The sequence below is a fragment of the Letharia columbiana genome, assembly GCF_014066305.1.
Source record: "Letharia columbiana isolate WasteWater2 chromosome Unknown Sc0000009_s1, whole genome shotgun sequence".
Lineage (NCBI taxonomy): Eukaryota > Fungi > Ascomycota > Lecanoromycetes > Lecanorales > Parmeliaceae > Letharia > Letharia columbiana.
Window position 1 is genome coordinate 455,177 of NW_023501046.1, and position 12,269 is coordinate 467,445.

At 48.8% G+C, this 12,269-nt stretch overlaps 7 protein-coding genes across 7 annotated transcripts; 2 read left to right on the plus strand and 5 right to left on the minus strand.

Moving 5' to 3' along the window:
- Positions 1-250: 250 nt before the first annotated feature.
- On the minus strand, positions 251-1,247 carry HO173_003820 (uncharacterized protein; the record flags this gene model as incomplete). Its single annotated transcript, XM_037305745.1, has 5 exons — positions 251-399; positions 514-644; positions 701-854; positions 920-1,089; positions 1,144-1,247. The coding sequence occupies 5 exons, from the start codon at positions 1,245-1,247 to the stop codon at positions 251-253; spliced, it is 708 nt and encodes a 235-aa protein (XP_037167500.1).
- Positions 1,248-2,231: 984 nt separating this feature from the next.
- Positions 2,232-3,498, minus strand: HO173_003821 (uncharacterized protein; the record flags this gene model as incomplete). Its single annotated transcript, XM_037305746.1, has 7 exons — positions 2,232-2,415; positions 2,469-2,655; positions 2,706-2,799; positions 2,851-3,017; positions 3,091-3,354; positions 3,412-3,448; positions 3,496-3,498. 7 exons carry the CDS (start codon positions 3,496-3,498, stop codon positions 2,232-2,234), a joined length of 936 nt encoding a protein of 311 aa, XP_037167501.1.
- A 372-nt stretch (positions 3,499-3,870) lies between these two features.
- HO173_003822 (uncharacterized protein) lies at positions 3,871-4,208 on the minus strand (the record flags this gene model as incomplete). The annotated part of the gene is made up of 2 exons (XM_037305747.1): positions 3,871-3,941; positions 3,995-4,208. The coding sequence occupies 2 exons, from the start codon at positions 4,206-4,208 to the stop codon at positions 3,871-3,873; spliced, it is 285 nt and encodes a 94-aa protein (XP_037167502.1).
- Positions 4,209-4,632: 424 nt separating this feature from the next.
- Positions 4,633-5,873, plus strand: HO173_003823 (uncharacterized protein; the record flags this gene model as incomplete). Its single annotated transcript, XM_037305748.1, has 5 exons — positions 4,633-4,762; positions 4,821-4,949; positions 5,001-5,082; positions 5,133-5,270; positions 5,330-5,873. The coding sequence occupies 5 exons, from the start codon at positions 4,633-4,635 to the stop codon at positions 5,871-5,873; spliced, it is 1,023 nt and encodes a 340-aa protein (XP_037167503.1).
- A 312-nt stretch (positions 5,874-6,185) lies between these two features.
- On the minus strand, positions 6,186-6,981 carry HO173_003824 (uncharacterized protein; the record flags this gene model as incomplete). The annotated part of the gene is made up of 4 exons (XM_037305749.1): positions 6,186-6,458; positions 6,540-6,742; positions 6,798-6,911; positions 6,969-6,981. 4 exons carry the CDS (start codon positions 6,979-6,981, stop codon positions 6,186-6,188), a joined length of 603 nt encoding a protein of 200 aa, XP_037167504.1.
- Positions 6,982-7,399: 418 nt separating this feature from the next.
- On the minus strand, positions 7,400-9,368 carry HO173_003825 (uncharacterized protein; the record flags this gene model as incomplete). Its single annotated transcript, XM_037305750.1, has 6 exons — positions 7,400-7,641; positions 7,695-7,801; positions 7,849-8,128; positions 8,178-8,613; positions 8,662-9,245; positions 9,323-9,368. 6 exons carry the CDS (start codon positions 9,366-9,368, stop codon positions 7,400-7,402), a joined length of 1,695 nt encoding a protein of 564 aa, XP_037167505.1.
- Positions 9,369-9,641: 273 nt separating this feature from the next.
- On the plus strand, positions 9,642-12,018 carry HO173_003826 (uncharacterized protein; the record flags this gene model as incomplete). The annotated part of the gene is made up of 5 exons (XM_037305751.1): positions 9,642-9,723; positions 9,871-9,925; positions 9,975-10,996; positions 11,142-11,428; positions 11,485-12,018. The coding sequence occupies 5 exons, from the start codon at positions 9,642-9,644 to the stop codon at positions 12,016-12,018; spliced, it is 1,980 nt and encodes a 659-aa protein (XP_037167506.1).
- Positions 12,019-12,269: the final 251 nt, after the last annotated feature.

Below are 12,269 nucleotides of genomic sequence, written 5' to 3' on the forward strand. Positions count from 1 at the left end.
ACTACCCACAGCGAAATAAAGGTGATGAGCAAAGACTGCTCCTAGTCCTGCTGTTTGACTATCCCAAGATCTCTGTCATCAAGCCAGCACTGCTTGTCTATAAAATGTGCATCTGCTCAGAAGAAAGCGAAGAGTTCGAAGTATGACTTGGCGTTGCCGCTGGAGATGCGCAATGTTCCGCCAAAGCGATGCTTCGAGCAGGCTCTATACATGACAAGCGACATCGACCCACTATGGAGTTTTAGGTGATTCACAGGGCCATGGCGATACCAGCGACTGCCAGGAGTCCAGCAGCGACAGAGCCAACATTCTTTGTTGCGGCCCCAGTAAAGCTTGGTCCGGATCCAGTCTTTGACGGAGAGACGGGTGTGATTGGAGAGCCGGAGGCTGCACCCGATCCTGAGCCTGAGCCTGAGCTTGAGGCTGCACCCGATCCTGAGCCAGAGCCTGAGCCTGAGCCTGAGCCTGAGCCTGAGCCTGAGCCTGAGCCTGAGCCTGAGCCTGAGCCTGAGCCTGAGCCTGAGCCTGAGCTTGATCCTGATCCTGATCCTGAGCTCGAGCCCGAACCTGCGGTGCCGGTTGCGAAGGGGCCCGATGCGCCGGTTCCAGTTGCAAGTCCAGTAGCGCCAGCTACGCCACTAGTGCTGTCGACGAGAGTCAGTCGAAGAGCTATTATGGTCAACGGATTTTGGTGTCTTACACAACAGCTGTGGTTTTTGTGCATGAACATTCTTTATCAAAGTATGTGGACGTGGACGTGTATACGACTGGGTAAGGCGCTGAGCTGTTGGAGCTGGCTGATGGAGATGCTGTGCCTGACGCAGATGCCAAGCTTGAAGTTGAGTTAGAGCACGCTAAGAGAGTCGCTGAGTTAGCTAATGATCGATGAACCACGTGAGTAAAGGGCTTCACAACATACAGCCATAACCCGCCTCCTCGCACGCGGTTTTGTATGAAGACAAAGCAGCGGCTTGGTCTCCAGAAGGGCAGAGATCCGACTGGATACGCGACTTGAACTCGGCCGCTTCTTTACAGCAAAGAGTTTTCTGGTCGGCTGCGTAATGTCCAGGTGATGCGGTCTGGAATGAGCTGCGTTGGGTGTTAGCTTATACGGCGACCTCGACGTTGGAGGAGCTTTCATACGAAAAGACTTTCATGAAGCAGGCAGGCTGTACAACTGCTTGGGCAACTGCAACTTGAGCAGAGGCGGCGAAAAGAGCGCAGACGAAAGCGGTTTTGGCGAACATGGCGAAGAATGTTTGTTGTTGCTTTGGTCTGGTGGGTCGATTACAAGAGCGAGAATTAAACTAAGTGAGTGTGTGTTGGGCAAGAGGATTGCGACAGAATGAGCTGAGTGCTAAAGAGCGACTGGGGGTCAAATGTGAAAATGAAGAAGGGTTACTTGGTGATGATAATGAAAAGAGGTGAAAGAGGTGAAAGAGAAGGAAGAAGAAGAGCGCGGCACGTGAAACCTGAAGGGGGAAAACTCAGGGGTTTTGGCTTGCGACTGCCTAATAATAACAAGCGTCTTACTAGGCCTTAGCCACATTTTGGCGTGTCCAGTCAGATTCGCGTCTGTTCCTTCGGCCGATTCCGCGTACCTGCATTATTTTAACGGCCTTTCCGTCAGCCTTGGAAGAATTTGTCTACGGGTAGATGTGTCGTGCCTCTGGAGAGCCAGACATTATTTTCATCTAGGTATAGTGAATATAGTTAGGAATGGGGGAACAAAACAAGTTTTCAAACAAAGCCGAGCATACGGGTTGGAAGTCCTTGAAGGCTTTGTATTTATTAGTGTTCCTATGAATATCAATAATATTGCCAGAGCGCTGCCGTATAATATAATGTTGGTGGCTTGAAACATCATTAACGGGTTGGACCTAGCTGAAGGTCGGCCCAAATTGCAACGGTGCTGGCCACAACTGCAAACGAGTCTAGATTGGTATTTGCTGAGACATAAAGTATCTCTCTTCAAGGAAGCCGGAAAGTTCATTCCCTTCCAGCATCGCGGCAAGATAGCCATAACATTCTCAACCATGAATGGGCATCGTTGCGAGCCACTTCGTCAGAGAACAAAGCGGTCTTGAGGTGCAGCTTCTTGGATCTCTATTGATTCGAGCTTGGCGCTGGATTTGAACGATTCGATTCGGTTGCAGACTCGGCGCTGCCTACCCACGAGAGGATGGAATTATCTGGGATTCTAGGTGCAAGACACTGGTTCATCGCCCTGCTCATCCACCTGTAGCTTCCCTATAGAAAGAAATGCTCCGATTCGCTCCAGCTGTAGCAAACCCTTCATTCTTCCCCGTCTTCGGTAACCACTTGACGCTCCAAACGGTCTTCTCCGTCTCCATATGAGTCGCGACACATGTTCGCTGTTCGATAGACCAGACCTTGACTTTGCCGTCAAATGCGCTGCAACACGTCATTAGAAAGCCTCGGAGAAGCCCACAGTGTCACAAGCATACCCGCTCAACAAATACTCTCCGCTATCGCTCCAGTCCAACGATAGTATCCATGCTCCGTGACCGGTAAGAGTTGCTACCTGGTCGCCAGAAGAGACATCATACAAGGCAATCACCCTGGAGTCACCAGCAGCTGCGAGTAGCGTACCTCTTGGGGAAAATGCAACGGCTCGTACAGGCTTGACGAGGCCTAGCAAGAACTCAGCAGATGTCAATGCACTCCAAAAGTGGGCGACTTGCCGGGCAGTGAGTGGAGTAACCTTCCGGTATCATTGTTGAAGATGTAAATTCCACCATTCTCATGCCCAGAAGCAGTAAATCTTCCATTCACGGACTACCCATATATTAGCCACCATTTCTCGCACCCTTTTAGATAGCGACAGACTAAGTCTATGCTCATCCCGAAACTTCCTTTCGTCTCGAATTCGCGAATCTTGACCCCATCTGCAAGATTGTCCCATACGTTGATTCTCCCATCAAAAGACGTAGCAGCAAGGTATTGTCCATCCTCAGAGAGGGCTATCGACCATATTTCTCCCGCTTTGTTGTCATCTGCACAGATGTCAGGATTCTAGTCTCTTCATACCGAAAACCTTTGGAGAAGGTGAAAAAGGGAAAGTCGCACCCACAATCTTGGTCCTTTCACTCCACCGCCCATCATCTCGTACTGCCCAGATTTTGACTTCGCCCTCAAAGCCCACGCTTGCGGCTACCTGCCCATTTGTGCTTATGGCGGTATGGTGGCAGCCTAATTTGTGAGCATTATCAAGAGTCTGAAAGAGGGGAAAATCCGGTTGGTTGGTGGAGTGAACTCGGATGGACGAAGAGCCGGAAGAGGAGAGGATCTGAGATGCCGTAGTGCTTAGGGAAAAGATGTCTGTGGGATGGGCTAAAGCTTGATGAGAAAGAACATTGTAAAGGAAACGTCGATTAGTTGTAGACTTACCATGATCGATGGTGTGCGTGGTAAGGTATTGCTTTGACTGGCTAAAGTCAAATACGTTCCCTGAATCTGAGGTAATGAGCGTACCATATTTCACGAATTACGGAAATTGTTGCACAATTGATGGTAATTGGACCTCGCAAGATTGAATGCAAGGGAATATCATTAGCGAAGAACGTTGTGAAGGTTAAAGAAGTGAGCTTCGGGAGTCTGGAGGTTTCCTCTACTGGCAGGGTTTACATCTTTCGAGCAAGCCATGAATGGGAGAATCATGCCCCAACCTTGCAACGGTCTGATGATTCACTCAAAGCTTTGCAGCTAGGAACGAATGATACTCTATGCTCATTGTACGCTGATGCACGGAACCTGAAGCTTTTGCATCACACCATACGCCAACCTAATGCTCCTCTGCACCACGCTATACCGCCAAATGGAGTCCCTGATCTCGTATGCAATTATGTATCATGCGTCCACCGTTGCTGTCGTCTCTTTAGACCCTTCGGATCCCTTCTCACCCCACATATCTCTGATCTCTGAAGAAATCCAGCTTAGCAAAGTCCTAGTATCCAACTAGGTTGATACGAACCATTGACGCAAAACGGACACAGCAGATGCGCTCTCTTGACATTACCACAAGCCGAGCACTTATTCAGGGCAGTCACATCTTTCAAAGCCTTCCCAGCCATGAATCGTTGACGCTTTTTCCTATGTGATGTCTTCTTTTTCGGCACCGCTCGCAGAATTGATTCCCAGAGCCCAGCTAATATTGATGGGACGTCGAATCGTGTGACTGTGGACATGGTAACTGATAGCTGTAAAATGGGTTGTAGGATATGTCCGAGAAAGGGGGCGGTCCTTGCACGTAATGGTGATATTGTAATTGGAGAGGCCGTCGCGAAGGGCAAGAGCAGGCGGGGAAACTGCTGGTGTAGGGCCATGACGAGTAGCTGAGGCAATTCACAGTCTTCTTTTCTGGTGATTCGGTCGTGGATGGTACTTCGTTGGAGGAAGTATTGTTATTGATTTTGACTTTACAGAAAAGAGATCAAGGCTGCGCGCTAGCGCGAACCCCCTTTCAAATGTCTGCCGAAGCTCTTCTTCCCCAGCTGTTTCCTTCATCATTGAGTGATTGATGACCAACGAACCCAACCTTGACGCGCTGTCCTGAAGTCAGTTTGTTCCTCGTTTTAAGCATACTCAGGCTTCCACCCTGCTCAGCCCATCATGGCAACTGCGATGTCTCCCCAACAAGGTCCCGTGATGCCCAAGAGCCATGTCGGTTTCGACAGCATTACTACCCAGATTGAACGCAAACTCCTCAAACGTGGTTTCCAATTCAACGTCATTTGCGTTGGTATGGCTAGAGTACACCCTCTATGGCGACAGGTTCTGATGCCTGACAATTGCTGCAGGTCAAACAGGATTGGGGAAATCGACCCTTATAAACACCATCTTCGCATCTCATCTCATAGACTCCAAGGGTCGCCTCTCTCCCTCTGAGCCTGTCCGAAGTACAACCGAGATCCAATCAGTCTCTCACGGTGCGCTCAAAGATTTCCACATACTGGAGAAGTGCTAAAAACATATGATAGTAATTGAGGAGAATGGCGTACGCCTACGGCTCAACATTGTTGATACTCCAGGCTACGGTGATCAAGTGAACAACGACAGATGGTAAGGAGCCACGATCCACATTGATACTGCGGCAATCTAACTCGCTATAGTTGGGATCCCATTGTCAAGTACATCAAGGACCAGCACTCGGCATACCTGCGAAAGGAGCTTACGGCGCAACGAGAGCGATACATCCAAGATACCCGTGTTCACTGTTGTCTTTTTTTCATTCAACCATCAGGTCATGCGTACGTTGCCCGTAGCATCAATGCTCGATTCCGCACAAGAATATACTAACTCTCTCCAGCCTCAAGCCCATAGATATTGTGGTTCTGAAGAAGTTGTCTGATGTCGTCAACGTGGTTCCTGTGATTGCGAAGTCTGATTCGCTGACCTTGGAGGAGCGCATGGCCTTCAAGGAGCGAATCAAGGAAGAATTCACGTTCCACAACCTGCGAATGTATCCTTATGATAACGACGAGCAAGATGAAGAGGAACGTGCCACAAACAGCAGTATCAAGGATCTCATCCCCTTCGCCGTGGTTGGATCAGAGAACTCGATCGTCGTTGGTGGACGATCAGTGCGTGGCCGCCAGAATCGCTGGGGTGTGATCAATGTCGAGGATGAGAACCACTGCGAGTTTGTGTCGCTGAGGAACTTTCTGACTCGCACGCACCTGCAAGACCTCATCGAAACTACCTCGCAGATCCATTACGAGACTTTCCGTGCGAAGCAATTGCTGGCGCTCAAAGAGAACAGTGCTGCTGGTCAAGGTAGCAGGCCTATCAGCCCGTCTGCGGATCGGGAGTTGAGCCGGCAGTCACAAAGAATGACGATGAATGGATATTGAACCGGGAACGCCTGGAAAATTCTCCAGATTCCAGAAAAGTCCACGCGTCTCAGCATGCAGCGCCTCTAGTATTTACTTGCAAGGCCACTGGGAAATATGCGACTGAGATCTTCTGACCCACAAAATAACTGCAAGCGACTTTTCCTAGTGTTGTCCTGTTAGAGTTGCATTTGCTCATCATCAGAGCCCCAAAGATCCGTGTGGGCTGTGAACAGCACCAGTAGACCGCTCAGGTCTACTTAATTAGCATTACACGATCATTATGAAGATGAGATCCTCTAGGACTCTATATTGGTTCAATCTGCGATAAATTCAAACTTGGCCTCCAAATCTTCCCCCATCGACAACCCACTCCTCCACCTCCTGGTACGCCCTGTTCAAGTCATCGTTGACGATAATTCTATCGTGCACACCTTTCTCCTTTGCAAATGCCATTTCCTTGTCCGCCTGCTCTAATCTCTTCTTCACACTTTCCTCGTCATCCGTTCCTCTGCCCCTTAATCTCTCCTCTAGTATCTTCAGCGAGGGCGGCGATAGAAACAAGAAGCGTGCTCCTAAATCCGTCTTCTTTACTTGTTTGACACCCTGAAAGAATCGAAAGGATTCATTTAGCCGCTCCGTGGTTATCATCAAAAGCGAGGAGCCATGCGTTGACAGAGCACACACCTCCATCTCAATGTCCAAAACACATATCCGCCCCTTCTCAGCCACATCCTTGACGGCTTCCACGCTCGTCCCGTAGTAATTCCCTCCAAACTTAGCGTGTTCTATGAAACTACCGTCCCTGACCAAAGCCAGGAATGCTTCTTGGTTAGTGAAATTGTATTCACGGCCATCCTGTTCGCCGGGGCGGGGTGAGCGGGTGGTGTCTAGGTACAACGTGAGCAGAAGAATCGGAGTAGAGACGCGTAAAGGTTGTCCTACGGGAGACAGAGAATCCAAAAGTGTCCGGGTGATCTGCAAAGAGACGCTTGAGTATCGTCGATTTACCGGAACCCGAGGGACCAGATATAACGATTGGGCGGTGGATTTGGGTTGCTATCAAGTCGAATGTTTAGTCACTCGCTAGGATTTCAATCGGAAATAGAATCGTACCTAGGGCAGCCATTGAGGTGTAGTGGAGCGAACAAGAAGAGATTGTAAGGAGTGAAAATCGTGTGCACAGCGATGCCGAGCAAGATGGTGCAGGTTTACACAGAAACATAGCTCACAAGTCACAACTCACGAATGACCAATCGTGCCAATTGGGTTTTCCAGGGTCCTGCACTAAACAGCGGCAGCGGCCCGGTAATTTGGTACAATATAACGAAGCGACCGTATCGTATCTCCTAGCTTCTCTTACAACAAAAAGTCCGTCACCCCGACATTTTGAAGCGTTGCAGAAGTCAGCACAATTTTGCTGGTGCTTCCACCAACGTTGCGCCCTGAAGCGACCAGCATCCAGCTACCTGGATCGAGTGTATCGTCAACCATGATTATAGATAGCAGCTATGGAGCCTATTAAGTAAATGCAATGAATGTGAAAATTAAGGAGGCTTGGAGCCACCAGAGCTGCTAGGCGACCTGGGAGACTTGACTCCTTCTTGTGCCTCCTGCTCCAAAAAGTCGGACCAAAGTTCTGCAAGAGATTCCTTCCTTGTGCCGCCTTCGGGAAAGAAGTCGGTAGATAAGGCTGGTGTACTAGGCGTCCTATGCCACGGCGATAATGGCACGCGGAGATTTGGGTTCGACGCACCCGGTCGCGCAAGACCAGCTTGTTCTCGTTGTTCTGTAATTGTCAGTGACTAGAGTGGGGTTTTGGAGCGAAAAAGTCCGCCTTACCATCTGTCCAGGCTAGTAGACTTGCAATTATTTGCAATACTTGGAATTTCTTGGGATCGGCTCTTTCCAGAGCCAAGAAATGCAGGACGTGGTTGGTGACGAGTTGTCTGGAAAGATCAGTAAATGCAAACAGCGGATGTGATGTAGGGCTCACTTGTCAATGGTGTCTTCGGGTTTGCCCTTTTTGAGGTACCTCAACGCCTTTGTCAAATGATCATTCAAAATCACTGCCTCATGCCGAAGTTTTCCAATAAGAAGGCTCTTCTCCTTCACCTCTTTCTCGAAAGGCAAAGCTCTCTCAAGCTCCTGCTTCGCTGACTCGAGCGAAGTAGTAGCGTCAGCTGCTCTTCCTTCAACTTCATGAAGTTGTTTCTGTAATTTTTCGACCTGTGCTTGCGAGTTTTCTACAAGCTCTCGTAGTTCACGTCTCCGAGCTGGAAAAATTGTTAGAAAATGTAGTCTCTCGACTTAAATGGGACTTACCATCTTGGATTTCCTGAAGTGCCCTCTGAAGCCCGTCGACGGTCAACGACTGACTATCTCGGTCCGAGGCTGCTCGTTCATGGGCTTCACGATGGCTCGCCACTTGCTCTTCCAGATCTGCGACCCGCTCTGCGATACTCTCCCGAATGGTTCGTTCTTCCATTGCAAGGACCTCCCAATCTTCCATAGCTTGCTTCGCGGCTTCAAACTCTTCTTTGGCATGGGCTTCTCGCTGTATTAAGTCGTCTCTCTCTTTAGACCAGTTTTGCTGCGAAAGAGTGGTTCTGTTCCGAAGACTCGATAACTCTTTTGATCTCTGCTCTCCCTCTTCTACAATCGTTGCCAGTTCTGCAGCACGTGCCTCGTTTTGTTCACGTAGATTGCCGCATTGCTCCTCAAGGTCTTCCATTCGACTCCGTGCCTGCGACAAGTCTTCCTATACTACCATCAGCGACGTAATGGTAGAAGGCAAATGTACACCTACAGCATCTGCCTTTAACCGTTCACCCAGTTGTGATCTTATCGTGTTGACTTTTCCAAGCAAATTTCGATACTGTGTCTCAGCTTGTTCTTTCTCACCCTGTGTGTCCGCAAGCTGCTTCCGGATACTGCCAAGCTCCTCTTCGTGCTTTCCTTGTATCTCTTCGAGAGATCTCCGAACGTGCGCTACCTCTTCCCGAAGAGCAGCCCGCTCACTTACTAACGCTTCCAATCTCGCATCTGTATCAGTCGTCGTAGGTGCCGTACTTTTGTCACCAAGTACAACGTCTTTAGAAGTCGGTGACTCTTCCTCGGCAACAGATTGCTCTTGGGAATCCACCTCGACGGACCTATCGGGGACATCATTGGTTCTTCTCGGTGTACCATTGGTCATTGGGTGTCCCAGGTCGATCTCGGCCCTTTGAGGCGAGCTCGGTGGCTCTGAAGGTGTCTTAGATTCCTGCTCTTCTCCATCCCCGTCATCGTTTTCGTGTTCATCATTTGCTTTAGCGCCATTGACCTTTCCCAGATCCCCGTTCAGCTTCGCTTTGCTACCCTTCTTTTTCTTGTGCTTCCTGCCTTTCGAAACTGGTACTGGTTAGCTCAAGGCAAATGTAATGGCAGGCTGCTACGGTCAAGACATGATGTTTCTCATGGCAACATACCTTGAGTGGCTGTATTTGGAAGATCTGAAGTCGCAACGGATGACATTCTGTAGTGTATTCTCGAAAATATTTCGAGGTGGAGCTTAGGTATTGTCGTCGTAATACCGAATGGACAGCAAATCAGCGCCCACTTTTAGATCCCACGTTACCAATGTAAGTTTCATTAAGCGCGAAGCGGAGCTGACTTTACTTTAAAGTTTAAAGTACTCTAATACGCGGCATATCGAGGAGCCGCCGACGATCGCAAGTAATCTGAAAGAGCAGTGAATTGATACGAATAAGACCCCTCCTACAATATCCACATACAAGCATTGTCACGATGGAGGCTCCAGGAAGAATTCTTCCCATCAAGGGAAAGACGAATGTCTTAATTACAAGTGCCCTTCCTTATGTTAATAATGGTATGTGCATTTCGACTTGGTTTATTGCTGAATAGGATGTTTTCAGTGCAAGGACCATTGTCCGCCTGATAACCTATTCTATATCATTATCCCATGACTTGAGTCTTATCTTGCAAAGCAAACGCTGACCCCAGAAAATTTGTCCAGTCCCCCATCTTGGGAACATCGTTGGGAGCGTTCTGAGCGCAGACGTCTTTTCTAGGTGTGCGCATTTCTCTAAGGTTCTGTACGCTCTCATTGATCCTGCATAGGTACAACAAAGCAAGGGGTCGACCAACCTTATTTGTTTGCGGCACCGATGAGTACGGAACAGCTACGGAAACCAAGGCATTGGAAGAAAATGTTTCTCCCAGAGAACTCTGCGACAAGTACAACCAAATCCATGCGGAGATATATGAATGGTTTGAGATCGGATTCGATATCTTCGGAAGAACTTCCACCCAACAACAGCAGGACATAACGCAGAGTATATTTCGAAAACTATACGAAAATGACTACCTGATCGAGCGGACTTCGCAGCAGCCATACTGCGAAAAGCACAAATCATTCCTTGCTGATCGATATATTGAGGGTACTTGTCCGAAATGTGGCTACGAAGACGCACGGGGGGATCAATGCGACAAGTGTGGCTCGGTAGACTACGGGCCATTGGACCTCAAAAACGCCCGATGCAAGATTGACCCAGATGCGACGCCAGTCGTACGGGAGACAAGACACATTCACATCAGACTCGACAAGCTTCAGCCAGATATACAGAAGTGGTTCAAAAAGGCCAGTGAAGACGGTGCTTGGTCCAGTAACGGGAAAGTCATCACAGAATCTTGGCTAAAGCAAGGGCTGCGGGATCGAGGCATCACCAGAGACTTGAAATGGGGAACACCAATACCACTTGATGTTTTCGCAGACGAGAAGGATAGAGAGATCTACAAAGACAAGGTGTTCTATGTCTGGTTCGATGCCTGCATTGGCTACGTGTCGATAACTGCAAATTATACCAAAGATTGGGAGAAGTGGTGGCGCAATCCAGACGTGAAGCTTTACCAATTTATGGGAAAGGATAATGTGCCTTTTCACTCGGTCATTTTCCCCGGCAGTCAATTAGGCACCAAAGAACCGTGGACTATGCTACATCATCTGTCAACGACAGAATACCTGAACTACGAAAATGGCAAGTTTTCCAAGTCGCGAGGAGTTGGTGTCTTTGGCAACAATGCGAAAGACACAGGAGTCCCCGCCGACGTGTGGCGGTACTATCTTTTGAAGCACAGACCAGGTATGTGATTTGAGTGTCATTCTGGTTACACAGGACCATTTGAGCACTAAGGCAGCGTTTGCGGGCGGATTCCGGTGTTACTACAGGCGTTGTGGTACAATTCAGTTCGGATGAGACATGCTGACCCTGGTTTGTTTCCCCAAAGAAACTGCCGACAGCCAATTCGAATGGAGGGATTTCGTTGCGCAGAATAACAATGAATTGCTTGCAAAGCTTGGAAATTTCGTCAACCGCATATTGAAGCTTGTCAACAGCAAGATCTACGATTCTATCATACCAGATTATACGGCCAAGTATTCGGATCCTGTATTCGAGCAGGCCAGGGCCGAGATCAATCAGCATTTGAAGCAGTATCTGAAGGACCTTGAGGCGGTCAATCTAAAGGATGGTCTTCAAAGCGCGATGGACATTGCACAGGCAGGGAACAATCTCGTAAGTGGAATGTTACACGCCAACAACCAGAGACGTGTCTGATAGTAAACCTGAAGATCCAAAGCAACAAACTCGACAATAAGCTCGCTGCAAATGAGCCCGAAAAAGCTGCAGCGGTAATAGGTCTCGCCATAAACATCATCTATCTCTGCGCCGGCATTTTCGAACCATACCTTCCGGCGACTTCCAAATCTATCCTTGAACAACTGGACGCACCTTTTCTCTTCATCCCTGATCACTGGGCGGCTGACGATATAAAGCCAGGTCATCACATTGGCAAGGCAAAGCATCTTTTCATACTGATTGACCCGAAGAAAGAGGACGAATGGCGGGACATGTACGGAGGGACCCAAGCAGAGAGATCAAAGAAGGAAGAGGAGACAGCGAAAAAGGCAGCAGCTAAAGCAGCTGTGAAAGCCAAAAAGGCAGAGAAAAAGACAAAGAAACCGGAACACCAGGTTGAAAAGGTGCATGCGCAGCCAAGTGTGGAGGAAACGGCAACAGGGGGAGCGGAGGCTACAGAAGTCGGCAAGGAGCCAGTGGATGCTGTTACAGATGGATTTCAACAAGTTACGCTGCCTTCGTCATGATGAAATGGAAGACAACTTGGAAAGCATGCCCGGTCGCTGAGGGGTTGCCTTTTCCTCGACTCCTCCTCGGTCAGCGAGTGCTGCATGATTTATTAGAGTATGATTGAGGACTTTATCGCCAAAAGGGTATGGTCGAGGCAGGAAAATTGTCTGATAAGGTAATTCACCGTAGCTGTTGGATTCAACAAAAGCGGGGCTCGCAGATAATTAGCTTCCGACTGTTGATAAGTACAGCACCTACGTAAGGTATG